Below are 17,995 nucleotides of genomic sequence, written 5' to 3' on the forward strand. Positions count from 1 at the left end.
TATGGATTTAAAGCAGTACTGAAGTTCTTGGGAAACTGAATTTATAAAAATTATAATATAAAGTTACATTTTACATTCCTCTGGGGCAGAAAGACTACTATGAGCTATCAGATGCTACATTATTTTTTTTTATTTTTTATTGTTATGTTCATCACCATATATTACATTATTTGTTTTTGATGTAGTGGTCCATGATTCATTGTTTGTGCATAACACCCAGTGCTCCACGCAGAATGTGCCCTCTTTAATACCCATCACCAGGCTAACCCATCCCCCCACCCCCCTCCCCTCTAGAACCCTCAGTTTGTTTTTCAGAGTCCAACGTCTCTAATGGTTCGTCTCCCCCTCCGACTTACTCCCCTTCATTCTCCCCCCCCCCGCTATCTTCTTCTTTTTTTTCTTAACATATATTGCATTATTTGTTTCAGAAGTACAGATCTGTGATTCAACGGTCTTGTACAATTCACAGCGCTCACCATAGCACATACCCTCCCCAATGTCTATCACCCAGCCACCCAATCCCTCCCACCCCCCACCACTCCAGCAGCCCTCAGTTTGTTTTCTGAGATTAAGAATTCCTCATATCAGTGAGGTCATATGATACATGTCTTTCTCTGATTGACTTGTTTCACTCAGCATAACACCCTCCAGTTCCATCCATGTCGTTGCAAATGGCAAGATCTCATTCCTTTTGATGGCTGCATAATATTCCATTGTCTATATATACCACATCTTCTTTATCCATTCATCTGTCGATGGACATCTTGGCTCTTTCCACAGTTTGGCTATTGTGGACATTGCTGCTATAAACATTGGGGTGCACGTACCCCTTCGGATCCCTACATTTGTATCTTTGTGGTAAATTATCAGATGCTACATTATTAACTCATGTTAGATTTTTTATCTTTTGGCTGAATCTCAAGGGATATAGTTAGGGTTCCTGATAGTTAGAGAAATTGAAAATGAAGGATATTTGCAAGTAAGGTATGCATAAATATGATTAATAAGTAGCATTTAAGTATGATATGAGTGCATATATGTACATTAGCAGGCTGTTTCAACCAGTTACAATTTAAAGAGTGGTTTGATACTATCTTTAGAAACTAGATCTGCCTTGTCTCCAAGCAACAGGTTCAGCAGGCAGCACCTTCTGAAGTCTGGCTAAACTGTGAGGATCTGAAGTGGAACCTTCCTGAAGACATTGCCATTATTGCTGGGCATACCTCAGCATCAATTCCTGACTGCTCTATGCAGACTCTCCTTGGAAGCACCTTGGATCACCATTACTAGATCTGTTTCATGCTTCTTTTATCTCCAGCATGTCAGGCCCTCTCCAGTTTTTAAACCACTCAGATCCAGGAAGGCTTGCTACTCGCCAAAGCAAAGGGCTCCATGAGGCTAAGTCATCAAAAGTCAAGCATCTATCAGTTCACACATCTCAGAAAACTAGCCCAGTGGTGAGTTGTACACTGGCATTTATTTTTTGCCCCATTCTTAGAAGGTAGAGGTAAAACAACAACTGCACAGCTGAGAGCTAGAAGAAAGGAAAGTCTGGTTCAATTTGCCCATTGGCCTGTGCTAGCACCCTTTCATGTCCTTGCTAGTGAATGACCCAAGACATGAGGTTAAATGATCTTTCATTTCTTTTGATTCTGGCTTGACTCTAGAATAAGGAGCAGGGGTGCCTGGGTGACTCAGTCAATTAAGCAGCTGACTCGGTTTTGGCTCATGTCATGATCTCAGGGACATGAGATCGAGCCCTGCATTGGGCTCCGTGCGCAGCGGGGAGTCTGCTTGAGGATTCTCTTCCTCTCCCTCTCTCCCTATCCCCCTCTCACACTATGCATGCTCTCTCCCTTTCTCTCTCTCTCTCAAGTAAATAAATAAATAAATAAATAAATAAATAAATAAATAAATAAATCTCTAAAAAAAATAGAATAAGGAGCAGTGAAGAATCTAAATCTAATGGAACCTCAAAGTGGATTTTATTTATATTTTGCCTTTTTGGTGGTTCTGACATTTCACTGAGGCCCAACAATCCCAAAACAATATAAAAGTAGACTCTAAAGGGCCTCTAAGATAATTTGATCCAACCCCATAATTTTCTAAATTAGGAAATAACATGAGAGAGGCCACAGTGATGCGGGGCCAGAACTATGTAGTCTGAGTCCCATTACCTTCTAGTGCACCAAATTACCCCCTTGGTTCACAGCCTTGTTTTATTAGGGCTAGACCCTATGAGAATCTTCCTGAAAATTAAATATCCTCTTGGATCAGTTGATGTCCCTTCCATTAATATTTTTAAGACCACGAGAAAGATCCACCCAGTCTTTACAGTAAAGCATCTAGGGGGTGAAGCCTGAGCTTGGGGTGAAGATGGGGGTTAGAATAGTTTATTTCCTCCTCCCTCTATTGGCTTTAAATGAGGATGACAAGCCTAGTTTCTTTGCTAGGAGAGGAAATGTTTTACAGTAAAAGTAAGTAAGTCGACGGATGAATAGATAAATGTTACGTGTATATATGTATATATTCACACATACCCACCGCACAGATTTAAATTTGAAATTTCCCCCCAAATTTGCTTCATTTTTTAAAAGAGATAAAACTTCCAGAGCACCTGTCTGGCTCAATTGGTAGAGCATGCGGCTCTTGATCTCAGGGTCATGAATTCCAGCCCCATGTTGGGTGTAGAAATTACTTAAAAATAAAATCTTGAAAAAGGAGAGAGAGAAAACTTCATGGATAACAGTTGAAGACTGTTTTGTAACTTTTGATCCCATCCCCAATTTTTGGGATGGATGATTTAAAAATTTTCACAAGTAGGATCAGACATTAACCAGTAAGAATCTTTGCCATTCCTAGCACTGGGGCAGGCCCGGGAGTCCCTGCTGTTGAGCATTAGGCATCTTGGTTAGTAGACTGAAGGGGGGTGAGTGCACCGAGGGTCTGAGGTGGTGAGAGAAGGAGGTGTTAAGGCAGCTGCTATTACAAGGCTCTATGAAGTGTTATTTGACCATCTTGGACCATTTTTTTTTCCTTTTCAGAGATAACTATACTGAACTAAGTATATAACTATATTCTTACATATATGTGGATACTTCTGTTTTGGGCATTTAAAAAATTACATAAATGATATTCTAGGCATAACTTTCTGCTATGCTATTTGCATTCAATCTTATGTTTTTGAAAGTTCTTTTTGATTCACATAAGTTTAGTATGTGCACATTAACTGCTGCATAGAATTTCATTACAAATTAATATATCACAATTGTTATACATTTTATTTTTTCTTATATAAACAGCTTGCAGTGAGTATTCTTATACAGCATGCCTCCTCGTCCATGTCTTCTAAATATGAAATAAAAAAATTTTCAGGCTGTATTTGAAAGAGCTGTCTACAAAAATTAAATTACAGGGTGACTATTTCTTATTTTTATAAATTAAAAGCCTATTGGATATCATAGTTATTATTTTTATTTTTATTATTGGTGTTTTAAATCTTAATGATATTGCAAAAAAATGAATATTTTCTGTACATACCTTTCTTACATAATGCTGAAAGCTAAATATGCACTGAAGTATTAAGAGGGAATAAAAAATATTAAATACAATTATTTAAAAAATGTAGTGATACTGCAATGTACTAAATAAGACACCTAGCACATTTTAATCAATGTACTCTTGTGTTAGATCTCAGATATGCTGTCAAGTTAGTCATGTTAGTTCATTGTACATTATCATCTTTCTGTGCAAGCTTCCTCTTCCTTTTTTGTTCCCATCTCCATTTCTATCTCCTCTCAGTCTAATGTTTGATATATGTCTTTGAATATATATGTATCTTTCAAAAGTATCTATTTTTGTGTATGAATTTATTTTTTAAAATATGTCATACTTAGAAAATTTTAAAATGTATACACACGGGGTCCCTGGGTGGCTCAGTCATTAAGCGTCTGCCTTCGGCTCAGGTCAAGCCCCACATCAGGCTCCCTGCTCAGCGGGGAGCCTGCTTCTCCCTCTCCCACTCCCCCTGCTTGTGTTCCCTCTCTCACTGTCTCTCTCTCTCTCTGTCAAATAAATAAATAAAATCTTTAAAAAAAAAGTATACACACAGATTAGATAATAAGAAAAATACCTGTGAACCTGCTTCCTAGTTCCATAGAGCACTGCCAGTAACTGAGACACTTCCTGTGTGCCCCTTCTTAACTGAATCCCTTTGCTGCCACCTAAAATTCAAAATAGTAGTTATTTTATTTTTGTTTTAATTAAAAATTTTTTTTAAGTAGGCTCCATGCTGGGCCTGGAGCCCAATGCGGGGCTTGAACTCACGACCATGAGATCAAAACCTGAGCAGAGATCAAGAGTTGGACACTTAACTCACTGAGCCACCCACATGCTCCAGAATAGTGGATATTTTGAATTTTGTGTTAATCATTCCTTGTTTTTTTTCCTAGTTTAATCACCCATATATGTATGCCTAATTAAAATTATTTTTATACATTTTGAAAGTTTGTTTGAATAGAATAATACTGCTTTTATTCTTTTGTTACTTCTTTTGCTTTGTGAGATTTGTGTTTCTGTATCTAGTTATTAATAACTTTCATCATTGTGTATTATTTTACTGTATGAATATACCACAAGTTATTTATCTATTAAACTCTTATTTGACATGTGAGTTTTCAGTTTTTTGCTTTTTCAAATAATGTTGATAATCTTTGCTTTTAACTGGAAAGTTTAGTCCATTTACATTTATTGATATTACTTACTAGTTGGAGATATCTCTATCATTACATTATGCATATTCTATTGTCCCATTATTTTTCTGTTCCTTTTCCTTCCTCTTATCATGTCAAAAACTGATATTTTTGTTTTGTTGTTTGTATTGATTTTTTTCATTCCATTTTTTCCTTTTCTACTAGTTTAGAAGTTATATGCTATATGACCCCTGTTTTACTACTTAGATTAGCTATTTTAACATGTATAATTAACAGTTAGTTGGAATTTTTATGTTACTTCTGAAAAATCTGAACATTTTATAGTGCTTTAGACTATTTCTCTCCTCTCAATGTATATGCATTTTTTTTGTCCTGTATTGGTTCTATTCTTTATTTTCAACCCCATAAATCAAATTTTTTAAATTAATGCTTATTTAAATATACCCACATATTTACTATTATTTTTGTCTACTATTCTTTTTTTTTTAAGATTTTATTTATTTGACAGAGAGAGACACAGCAAGAGACACACAAGCAGAGGGAGTGGGAGAGGGAGAAGCAGGCTTCCCACTGAGCAAGGAACCCGATGTAGGGCTCGATCCCAGGACCCTGGAATCATGACCTGAGCTGAAGCAGATGCTTAACGACTGAGCCACCCAGGCACCCCTTTTGTCCACTATTCTTGCTGGTATTTCAGACTTTATGACTTAATTTTTTATGTGAAATCTATCCTTTAGAATTTCTTAAATGAGGGCATATTAGTAAATTCAGTTTTGGTTTGCCAAAATGTCTTTGTGCTACCCCATATTAAAACAATTTCATTCAGTATAAAATTCTAACTGCCGGTTATAATATATCCTTGATTTGAAGAAACACTACTATTTTATGCACTATTACAAAATTTAAAAATTTTGCCAACCAACTTATCCACAATATGAAATGATACCAACTTTAAGATGCACCCCAGTTAGGGCCACCTGGGTGGCTCACATGGTTAAGCATCTGACTTGTGATTTTGGCTCAGGTCATGATCTCAGGGTCACGAGACTGAGCCCTGTGTTGGGCTCCATGCTTAGCAGGGAGTCTGCTTGGGATTCTCTCTCTCCCTCTGCTCCTCTCCCCTCTCCCTCTCTCTTTTTCAAATAATAAATAAATCTGAAAAAAAAAAAAAAGATGCATCCCAGTTGCAGAGATGTGAAAACTTGTGTCTCAGAATCAGTGAAAGATGATATATTTTTCTTAGTGCATTACAGCTATCCTTTTGCTGTTTTCTAGCTTCTGTGTTCTTGAGAAGTCACTCCCCAGTCCAACATCCATTTCTTTGTAATTATCTGTCCTTTCTATCATTTGCTTTTTAGATAATTCTTTGACATTCTGCAATTTCATTATGAGTGTTTAGGTAAGGAATTCTTTTTATTTACTCTTCTTGGGATTTGCTTGACCACTTTATTGATATCTTTCAACAATTCTGTAAAATTCTTAGACATTATGTCTTTAAATATTTCCTCTTCCCATTCTCTAAGTTATAAAATTCTTGGATTCCAAATAGACATATGATAGACCACCTCATGTTGTTCTCTGTGTCATTGAACTCTCTTTTACATTTACCACTTATTTTTTCCCATATGCTGTCCTCTTGATAATTCCTTCATATAAATTCACTCGTTCTTCAGGTAGGTCTAATCTGCTTTTTAATGTGTCCATTCAATTTTTTAAAATATTTATTTATTTATTTATTAGAGAGAGAGTGAAGGGAGTATGAAAGGGGAGAAGGTCAGAGGGAGAAGCAGACTCCCTGCTGAGCAGGGAGCCTGATGTGGGACTTGATTCCGAAACTCCGGGATCATGACCTGAGCTGAAGGCAGTCGCTTAACCACTGAGCCACCCAGGCACCCCTCCATTCAATTTTTGAATTAAAATTATTATACTTTTCATTTCTAGAAATCTTATTTAGTTGTTTTTTCCAACATGTTTATTTTTTGTGGTCTTGTGACTTATTTATATTTTCAAAATTCTCTTTTATTTTTTATTAAAGATCTTTAAAAACTTATTTTTATTTCATATTAATATTATTATTATTTTTTTTAGAGAGAGAAAGAGTGTGTGCAAGCAGAAGGAATGAGGGGCAGAAGGAGAGGGAGATAAGGAATCTTATGCAGGTTCCACACTCAGCGCAGAGCCCACAGGGCCCAATCTCATGACTCTGAGATCATGACCTGAGCAGAAATCAAGAGTGGGTGCTTAACTGAATGAGCTACCCAGGAACCCCAAAGATTTTACTTTTAAGTAATCTCTACACCCAACCTGAGGCTTGAACTCACAATGTCAAGATCAGGAGTTGCACTCTCCACCTACTGAGCCAGCCAGGCACCCCTCTTTTATTTCTTTAAATAGTTAAACATAGTTATTTTGTATCCTCTTGTGCAGTTCTATTTCCTAGTATCTTAGTAAGCATAAAATTCTAAAACCTGATAACTTTAGAAAAATACATTTTGTTCCTTTAGTACTTTAAGTACCATGTGATACATTTATACACTTTTTAGAGATTTATGTTAATGCATTTTTCTTGGTTTTATTTGAATCATATAAAATTTGTTCCTTTTTTTTAAGATTTTATTTATTTATTTGACAGAGAGTACACAGTGAGAGAGGGAACACAATCAGGGGGAGTGGGAGAGGGAGAAGCAGGCTTCCTGCAGAGCAGGGAGCCCGATGGGGGTCTCAATCCTAGGACTCTGGGATCATGACCTGAGCCGAAGGCAGACGCTTAAGGACTGAACCACCCAGGCACCCATAAACTTTGTTCTTAACAAAAGTTATACAAATTACAATTACACTTTGCACACCCTTTTGACAATAGGAGGAGATATTGTATTACAGGTAAATACGCCCTAATCTTTACCCTCGATATAGGTGTGGAAGAAACACAAAATTGTTGTTGATTTACTGAAATCAGATTTTAAAAAATTAATTTGTATAATAATGTAATGCATAGGAAGTGATTTGTAACCAAAAATAAAACAAATAGTGGCATATCTTTCATCAGTGGCCTTCTAATATTTCACGTTTCTATAAAGGTTTTATTGGATGTGAGTTAAAATTTCCCCAGATGTCTTATATGTGTTTTCTTGATTCCTATACTCTTAGAAATTATATTTATTTAGATGTACTTTATTTAAGGTGTTATATATTATCAGGTAGCAATTTTTTAAAAAACATAAAGTGGTCTTTTAGGTCAACATGTTATTTTCCTGAGACCCATTGCATTGGTTACCATAGCACCTCCAAATAAATATTTTAAAGTTGTATTCTGTTTCAAGCTACTTATTTGAGCTTCTGTGGGTTAGAACATTGTTGGTTTTGATCAATAGGGTACATGTTTAGTTAATTAATTTGTAATTTCTCTTTGTAGGCTTGTTTTGATCTACCTTTTGTGGTTCCCACCAAGAACGCAATGATGTACAACAAAAGGGCAGCTGACCCAGTCCGTCCTGACCTTACTGGTTTGTTGGTGAAAAACAAGAACCTTTTGGCGGAGGTATATGGATTATCTGAAAATAAAATGCCAAGGGAAATTATATCCTCTGTAAAAGTAGGGAGAGAAACATTCTGATAAGGGACTCAAAGTATTATCTTAACTCAGTTTTGCTTTTCTCTCAATATTGAACTGTCTTATCACTGAAGAGCACTAATTTAGACCCAAATCTGTCTTTTGCCAGATAAATCCTTTTGAAGATCATACGTAGTTAAGTGCTTTTGAGTTGATTGCTAAATGCTATAGTGTTAAAATAGTGTTTAGGAACTGCCATGCTCAAAATTTATGTAAAAATAATCAATTATATGTTTTAAGCATTTTTTAATGGAAAGGTTGTGTTCCTATTTAAAACATAGCATCAGATGTAAAATATCCACTAGTCTTATATAACACTTGATGAAACAGGGCTCCTGGATGGCTCAGTTGGTTAAGCGTCTGCCTTCGGCTCAGGTCATGATCCCAGGGTCCTGGGATGGAGCCCCGCATCAGGCTCCTTGCTCAGCGGGGAGCCTGCTTCTCCCTCTCCCTCTGCCTGCCACTTCTCTTCCTCTTCCTCCTAGATTTATTGCCATATAATTGCCATACAGCATTATGTAAGTTTGAGATGACAATGTGATGTTTTGATATACATATATTTTGCTAAATAATGACCACAATAAGGTTAATTAATGTTTTCATCACCTCACGTAATGACTGTGTGTGTGTGTGGTGAGAAGGTTGGTTGCTTCTGAGACCTCTTTTCTTGGTTTATAGATAGCCATCTCTTCTCCGTGTCATTACACAGTCTTCCCTCTGTAACTGTGTCCAAATTTCTTCTTCTTATAAGAACATCAGTCACATAGGCTAATGGCTCACCCTAAAGATTTCATTTTAACTTAATTACCTTTTTAAAGGCCCTGTCCTCAGGGCACCTGGGTGGCTCAGTCAGTTAAGCAGCTGACTCTTGATTTCTGCTCAGGTCATGATCTCTGGCTCTGTGCTCAGTGGGGAGCCTGCTTCTCCCTCTGCCTGCCGTTCCTCCTGCTTGTGCTCTCTCTCTCTCTCTCTCTCTCTCTCTCTGACAAATAAATAAATAATTAAAGTCCTTGTCCTCAAATATAGTTACATTCTGAGTCACTGAGGGTTAGTACTTCAACATATGAATTTTGGGAAGACAAAACTAAGCCCTTATTCCTTATTCCTTGGGGCCTCTTTTCTGCTGTCTCACCTCTCAATAGTCTGACTCCAGGCTTTCTTTAAATATATAGATAAAGAGGGATACCTGGCTGGCTCAGTTGTTTAAGTATCTGACTTTTGATTTTGGCTCAGGTCATGATCTCAGGGTCATGAGATGGAGCCTCAAGTCAGGCTCCACAGTCAGCGTGGAGCCAACTTAAGATTCTCTCTTTCCCTCTCCCTTTGCCCCTCTCCCCGACTTGCATGCACCTTCTCTCTCAAAATAGAAAATATGTATCTATATCTGTAGATACGTAGATAAAAACATATTTCTTTCAATTTTATTTATTCTAATATTTTCCCTCCTTTAGCATAGAGGTGAATGAACTTAAATTTAAACGGAGTTTATATAAATACAATCCATTTTATAACACTGAAAAGATTTCTTAATTTGTCTTTTTTTTTTTCCCAGAAAAATGTAATGCCAATACCTGAAAACTGTAGCAGTTTTAGTATGGGTAGCATCACTCTTCTTGTCCACAATATAACTTCCTATTAATATTTACTAAATTTGAGATTTTTGATCATTCAGATCTGGATTAGATTAAGGTTTATGTCTATGCTTAATTCATAAAGAAACCTTTTAAACCAAATCGTCAAAAAAGATCACAAGTTTTCAACCTTGTCAAAAGAAAATATGTAAATTATTTTTAAGAATTTCTAAGTACTTGGGGCGCCTGGGTGGCTCAATCGTTAAGCATCTGCCTTCAGCTCAGGTCATGATCCCAGGGTCCTGGCATCGAGCCCCGCATCGGGCTCCCTGCTCGGCGGGGAGCCTGTTTCTTCCTCTGCCTGCCGCTCCCCATGCTTGTGCTCTCTCTCTCTGAGACAAATAAATAAATAAAATCTTTATTTAAAAAAAAGAATTTCTAAGTACTTTTTATTTATTTATTTATTTTGAATATTTTATTTGAGAGAGAGAGAGCATGAGCAGGGGGGAGAGGCCGAAGGAGAGGGAGGAGCAGACTCCCTGCTCAGCAGGGAGCCCGATGTCAGGCCTGATCCCAGGACCCAGAGATCATGACCTGAGCCAAAGGCAGATGCTTAACTGACTGAGCCACCCATGCACCCTCAAAGTACTTTTTAAAAGCAAATCTCTACATGTACATAAATCATTTGGTAACTATAAATATTTTTAATCTATTTATCAAAGCAGGTGTATGAAAGGCTCTACAAGGTCTCATTTTGACTTCATTTTAGATGGTATGTATATTAATAAAAGAGTCTAGAGATTTCAACAGAATACCTTAGCATGAGTCATCTTTCTCTTTTCCAATAACCTATAATTTAATCCCACAGGAACACAATTGTCCTGATAAGGCAGTTTTTCTATTTACTGCATGAATTTAAACTTTTTTGTCATAATCAACTTTATTTCTTTGTGAGACATACAAAAATAATTATCATGTGTTTCTGCCCAATAATGGAGAAACAGGTACAAGAGGGGCTATATTTAAGAAAAGTCAGATATGGACGTGATAAATATTAAAGTGTTCAGTTGGTGATTGTGTTGTCTAGGCACGACAGTTGAACAGTTGGCATAGTGCTGGATAAGTTGTTTAAATAGGAGTTAAACAACTTGTAAAAAATGTTACTGATAATATGTGTAATAAGGCCTGGCGTGTTAAACTTAAAATAAATGTAAAGTGTTTTGCCAGTATTTTTAGTTGGATTTTTCATGGAAATTTTTTATTTGTGAGAGCAATATGACTGTGTTTATGCAGATAAGATGTTTTTTCTTTCCTTAGTGTAGTAATAAGGCAAATAGTAGAAACCTGGTAGATGCAGCCTTGAAGGGGGTGAATGGAAAATTGGCAATGTCAATTTTGTTGCTAAAGAAAAATATATCAAAACCAATTATTATTAATTTTACTTGCAATTTTTATTAAGATAATTGAAGAAGCACATGCAGTTTTAAGAAATAATAGAGAGAGATCCTTTATACACTTTGCTGAGTTTATCCCGTAGTCAATTTTGTAAAATATAATATAATGTAACAACCTGAATATTGACATAAATGCAACATGGTCTACCAGTCCACCAATCTTATTCAGATTTCCCCTGTTTTACTGGTATTCATCTGCGTGTTTATATGTATAAAGTTCTAAATAATCAGTCAAGATACTGAACAGTTTGAACACCACAAAGATCTTTCCTGTTGCCATTTTATATCCACACCCACTTCCTTCCTACCCTCAACCCTTGGTAACCACTAATCTTTCCTTCATTCTAAAATGTTGTCATTTCAAAAATATTTTATACTCAAAAAGCTAAACATAGAGTTATCATGACCTTTAAAAGAAGAGTGATATTATATGATCTGAAGTGACAACTAAGGATAGAATAGATATCCTTTGCTTGTGTCCTTAGAACATTCTGCTCATACCACTATTATTATACCCGTTAAAGTATATTCTAATTATTTGTTTTATAATTGGTCTCCCTAATGAGCTGGGAAATTTTTGAGAGTTCTTAATTTTCTCCTGGCACATGCCTGGAACATAGAAGATACTGGAGGCTTGTTGGTCAAATGAAGAATGGCTTAGAGAGGTGCTAGATGGGAAGCAGGAAGACCAAGTGGGAGGTCCTGTAACAGTGCATGAGATGAACAATGGGGCCCTAAAACAAGACAAGGCAGCAAAGCAGCAGGCATGGGAAGAGAGGGTTAGATATGAGAGACATATTAGAGGTAAAATGAACAGACCTAGTAACTAGAGGGGAGGATTTAAAAAAGGGTTAATCAAAAATGACTCTGATCTAATTAACATGTTTTTACAAAAATATAAATGAATTTTGAACTTTCCATTTTTAAAACATTTAATCTTATTATCTTTTCTAAATGGATTTTTCATAGAATACTTAGCCCATTATTTTAAGTAAATACATTTATAATTAAATAAATCGGTCTTAAAACAGGCTCTGATCTGCAATACATAGACATAGGGATGAAGCAAATCATATTTTGGTTAAAAAGTAGAAACTGACAAATGAACACCTGGAGAAAGGAGTGGATGTGCTCAAAAAAGGCTACAGGGGCCCAGGGCTGGCTTAGTCAGTAAGAGTATGCAGCTCTTAACCTCAGGGTCATGAGTTCAAGCCCAATATTGGGTGTGGGGCCTAGTTAAAAAAAAAAAAAAGCTACAAAAGAATAGCTCCTTTGTAATAGCTAACATAGGAGTAAAAAGTTTTACTTGTATGAAAAGTAAGAAGGGGGGAGAATCTGACCCTAGAGCTTATTTAGCACAAGTTAGAAAAATTTAAACCAAACCATTTCATTATCAACCAGTGATGGTGAATAATTTTCTTAACTAATCACTCCTTTTCTCTAGGGAGAATTTGTTAAATTTATTATTTCATTAGTGGTTGTATTTTATTCTAAGAAATTTTAGTTTAATGATACTGTAATTTTTTTTTAAGAATTCCTTTCCTCACTACTTCAGACTGCAAAACTGATTCCTATTCAGAATTTTGTCAGAATGTCCTAAAAACCCAACTTCATATTATAAGCCATGTTCCTCTATGGTAGGAAGGCTGTAGTATCCTTTGAGAATTGCTTAAGGGTCAAGACTATAGAGCAGCTTTTAATAATGCATATTTTGGGGGAAATGGAATAGTATTTTAAAAAGAAGATGGGTCTGTGCCAAAAATGAAATTAAAAAGCAGTCTAAATGATGAAGTCAGTGCAACCTAGAGACTGTGGGGCTGGCCATGAAGTGTTCATTCAATTCCAGACTCTTCTTCACCCTGGGAAGCTTTATAAAATATAAGATGAATTTTAAAAACCCATGCATTCATTTATATCTTCTGTGGTCATTTAAAGAAACCCTCCCCCCCCATATAGAATTTGTTACATCCAGTTTAGCACAGTTCCTTAATATCAGCACAAGGAATGCTTCCATGCAAGAGAAAAAGAACCACCAAAGAAAACTGGAAAGAAGTAATCAGGGAGGAAGAGAAAAAGGAGTTTCATGAATGCCAAGAATCAGTCATGGATTCACTGCAAAAAGCAGAAACCACCTTAAGTATTTCAAACTGAAAATGATTTAATAGAGAATTAAATTCTCTAAATTTAATTAAATTAAATTTAATAGAGAATTAAAAAGAGAATTATGTATACAGAGTGATTGGAAGTTCTGGGTGTGGGAGCTGAGGCCAGAACTGGATGAATGAGTTCAAGGACACACACTGTGGATGAGATCCTGAGGTCAGGAAGTTGCTGCAACTGCCGCTGAGCCTTTATTTTATTTATTTATTTTTATTTTTTAAAAGATTTTATTTATTCATTTGCAAGAGAGAGACAGAGAAGATGAACAGGAGAGGGGCAGAATGGAAGCAGACTCCCCACTGAGCTGGGAGCGTGAAGCAGTCCAGCCCCAAGGACCCTGAGATCATGACCCCAGCCACAACCCTAGAGGAAGTCAGATGCCTTAACCCACTCAGGTTAAGGTGTCTAACAGAGCCAGACACCCTCCACTGAGCCTTTAGTGCACAGAGCTCCTTCTCAACCCCCATGAAGCTGTTAGCTAAGTAATGCAATGTTTTTCTCTGGCTCCCTCCTTGATCTTGCTTACCAGCAGAATTAGTGGTGGGAAAACGGCCTCCTCTCTATTCTAAATTTTGTGGGAGTACATCTCTTTCGTGCAGTTCAGTGTACACCTAGCATGGCTCTCAAAGTGTAGTTCCCCAGACCAGCAACATGAACGTCACCTGGGAACTTGGTAGAAATACAAATTCTCAGACCCCATGCCAAACTAGGAACTCTGGATGTAGGCCTAGCAATCTGTTTTTTAATGAGCCCTCTAGGTGATTCTCATGCATTGCTGAAGTTTGAGAACCACTGGCCTAGAGAACCCCGGGCCCCACAAGGACTCTGGAAACAAAGTTTTATTTCTAGTTCTGCAGAATAAGAAGACATCATAGGGGTGGAAATGGATACCAAGTGCCAATGACCATATCCAGAAAAGAGCATGGTCAATGGTGTCAAATGCTTCAGTGACATGTGGAATCTGGTGACAACTGAAAAGAAATTATTGAATCTGATAAGGGACCACTGGTGACTTTTGAGAGAAGAGTTTCCATGGTGGAGAATAAGGGATGAGAAATGGAATGTTATAAAAATGGAATTATAGTGGATGAAGAATGAGCACAGAGGATTCTTACTGTCAGTGTGGCTGGGCAATGAAGAAGAGAAATGAGCTTTAGCTTGAGCTCGAATCTTTCACTTAATCTTCAGGATCTTGTTTGTGCCCTCTACCACCTCTTCTCCATTTCAAATATCTCAGTCATTTCTGCAGCTAATTAGGGAAGTTTGTGGAGTGCCTTTTGTATGACATAATTTCAAGTTCTAAGGGAGCACAGACTTCAATTTAGTGTGTACCTGCAATTTAGCTGTATGTTTTCAATTTAGTCTATTATATTTTTGTATGTGACAGACACCATGTTAGGTCTTTGATATATGTTATTTTTATTCCTTACAAGCACAATGTGAGGTGGGTAAGAAAATTTAACTGACTTGCCTATGGCCACAGTTTGTCTTGTTCCTCCAAATTTTGAGGTCTTTCTCTTCTTCCATACTTTCTTTCTCTATAAACTCCATGGCCTCACTGAAGTGTGTGTTTTTAGTGGTGATATAATAAAAAAATACATAACAGTATGTTTTGAGAACATTGTTTTAATTTCACAGAATTTTTTAGAACTAGAACACATTTTATACACACACTGGACTAAAAATTTAGTTTAAAATGCCTTGTCTTCCCACTGCTGTACTATTAGGAATTATAGCATTTGTCATTAATGCAATTTTTTTCTTTTTTTTTATTATTATGTTATGTTAGTCACCATACAGTACATCATTAGTTTTTGATGTAGTGTTCCATGATTCATTGTTTGTGTATAACACCCAGTGCTCCGTGCAATACGTGCCCTCCTTAATACCCATCACTGGCCTAACCCATCCCCCCAGCCCCTTCCCCTCTAAAACCCTGTTTGTTTCCTGGAGTCCATAGTCTCTCATGGTTCATCTCCCCTTCTGATTCTGCCCATTTTTTGACTTGATTATTTCTTTTTTGGGTGTTGAGTTTGAGAAGTTCTTTACAGATCATGGATATCAGCCCTTTATCTGTAGTGTCATTTGCAAATATCTTCTCCCATTCTGTGGGTTGCCTCTTTGTTTTGTTGACTGTTTCTTTGCTACGCAGAAGCTTTTTATCTTGATGAAGTTCCAAAAGTTCATTTTCACTTTTGTTTCCCTTGCCTTTGGAGACATGTTTTGAAAGAAGTTGCTGTGGTCGATGTCCAAGAGGTTACTGCCTATGTTCTCCTCTAAGATTTTGATGGATTCGTGTCTCACATTGAGGTCTTTTTTTTTTTTTTTTTGTCAATAACTAAATATTCCTGACCCTTTTCTGGTTATACAGCTAATGATTTTTTATAATGTCAAATCAAACTTGCCCCCTTTCCTCCTCTTTTACAAGTTTATCAGTCTATTAAGAAATTTGAACAAATTAGGTTACATTAAAAGTTAATTGACCCCTGAATGTTAGCAGTACCTCAGTTTTCTTTATCTAGTGAGCTTTCTTCCCTTATCAGATAGAAGAGCAGAGACTTTTTTTTTTAAAGATTTTGTTTATTTGATAGAGAGATAGAAAGAGCCAGAGAGCATAAGCGGCAGGGTGTGGGGGGGGGTAGGTGCGGGGGTAGGGGAAATGGCAGAGGGAGAGGGAGAAGCAGGCTTCCCACCAAGGAGAGAGCCTGACGCTGGGCTCTATCCCAGGACCCTGGGATCATGACCTGAGCCAAAGGCAGACACTTAACCGACTGACCACCTAGGCGTCCCTGGTCTTTTTCAGGTAGCAGCTTGTGGCTCTCTTATGTTGCTTCCCCTCTCACAGGCCATCACTCTTCATAACTTTATGATCTTTTCTTTCCTTTATTTGCCTTAAAAATATAGTCAATTAATTAATTAATTAATTTTTAAAAGATTTTATTTATTTACTTGACAGTGAGAGCGAGAGAACATAAGCAGGGGGAGCAAGAGAAGGAGAGGGAGAAGCAGGCTCCCCGCTGAGTAGGGAGCCCAATGCAGAGCTCCATCCCAGGACTCTGAGATCATGACCTGAGCTGAAGACAGACGCTTAATCATCTAGATCACCCAGGTGCCCCAAAATATAGTCAATTTAAGCCTCATTCTTTCTTCTCACTCTCCTATTCACCCATTTCTCTGATCAGCACAGACAAGGCCAGGAAACAAGTGGTATAAACATAGGCATCTCTTTGTGAAAGAGGCCTCTGAACACATTGCCCTTCACAACCAGCATAAAGCAAGCATCTATGGCCAAAGCATTAAGTATTTCTTTTCTGCTAGGAATTATACAATTCATAACAAGATTTAAACAACTTTAATGTTGATGAGAATAAAATAACTTATTCCAAACCCTATGTGTCATTTTGATGGATTTTTAAAATTATACTGCTTCAGTTTTTATTTTATTTTTTTTAAGTTTATGTATTTATTTAAGTAATCTCTACAGTCAACATGGGGTTCAAACTCACAACTCTGAGATCAAGAGTGCAAGCTCTTCCACCTGAGCCAGCCAGGCACCCCTTGAAATAATTTTTAAAATATATGTAACATTGGAATATACTGTTAGGAGATTTGAGGGTCTTCATTTTATTGTATCATAATGTATAATTAGGGCACCTGGGTGGCTTAGTCAATTGAGTGACTGACTCTTGATCTTGGCTCAGGTCATGATCTCTTGGGGACCTGGGATCGAGCCCCAAGTGGGGCTCTTCACTCAGGAGTCCGCTTAAGGATTCTCTCCCTCTTTCTCCCTTTGCCCCAACCGCTGCTCGCTCACTGTCTCTCAAATAAATGAATAAGTCTTTTAAAAAAATAATGTATAACTTAAATACCCATAGTGATTTAAAGTCATGAATTTTCTAAAACCAAAATTATGATTTTCCCTTTCTCATTAGCTAAGGAATCTTCAAAACAAGCTTCTCATAAAAGAAACTTCCTTGCAAGAAATGAAGAATGAGCTAGAAAGTTACAAAGAAAATAATGTGCAACAGTCTTTCCAGATAATGTCCCTGAAAGATGATATCAAGGATCTAGAGGAACTTATTGCTTCTCTAACCAGAATTAAATCTTTGAAAAACACCAATATTCAGAATCTTGAAAGAGGCAACTGGGATCTAACTGAAAGAATTATAGAACTAGAAAACCGTCTAAGGTAGGAAATTTTCTAGTTTGTTTTCAAACATGTCATTTGTCATAGCTTGAAAACAGTATATAAACTTCACATTCCTGATTGATCACAGAATTTAAACTTAGTAGGATTTCCTATAATACCTGACTCAAAATTACTATGTTTAAAAAGACATTTTTATTGAGATATAATTCACATACCATTAAAATTCACCCTTTTAATCACTTGTACTTCATTAAAAAAGAAAAGAAAAAATTCACCTCTTTAAAGTATACAATTCAGGGGCGCCTGGGTGGCTCAGTCGTTAAGCATCTGCCTTTGGC

At 36.8% G+C, this 17,995-nt stretch overlaps 1 protein-coding gene across 11 annotated transcripts in view; it reads left to right on the plus strand.

Moving 5' to 3' along the window:
- Positions 1–17,995, plus strand: part of LOC113909714 (coiled-coil domain-containing protein 170-like) — a 52,451-nt gene that overhangs the window by 8,677 nt on the left and 25,779 nt on the right. For 3 of the 11 annotated variants that reach the window (XM_027571191.2, XM_027571189.2, XM_027571199.2), the window contains exons 2-4: positions 1,132–1,457; positions 8,125–8,250; positions 17,440–17,696. In XM_027571191.2, coding sequence (XP_027426992.1) covers positions 1,320–1,457; positions 8,125–8,250; positions 17,440–17,696 — 521 coding nt within the window. In that variant the 5' untranslated portion in view covers positions 1,132–1,319. Of the gene's footprint in view, positions 1–1,100; positions 1,458–5,263; positions 5,401–8,124; positions 8,251–17,439; positions 17,697–17,995 lie in introns of those variants that run through there. The other 8 variants (XM_027571198.2, XM_027571196.2, XM_035728125.1 and 5 more) reach the window with 5 other exon arrangements.

The sequence above is a fragment of the Zalophus californianus genome, chromosome 6 (assembly GCF_009762305.2).
Source record: "Zalophus californianus isolate mZalCal1 chromosome 6, mZalCal1.pri.v2, whole genome shotgun sequence".
Lineage (NCBI taxonomy): Eukaryota > Metazoa > Chordata > Mammalia > Carnivora > Otariidae > Zalophus > Zalophus californianus.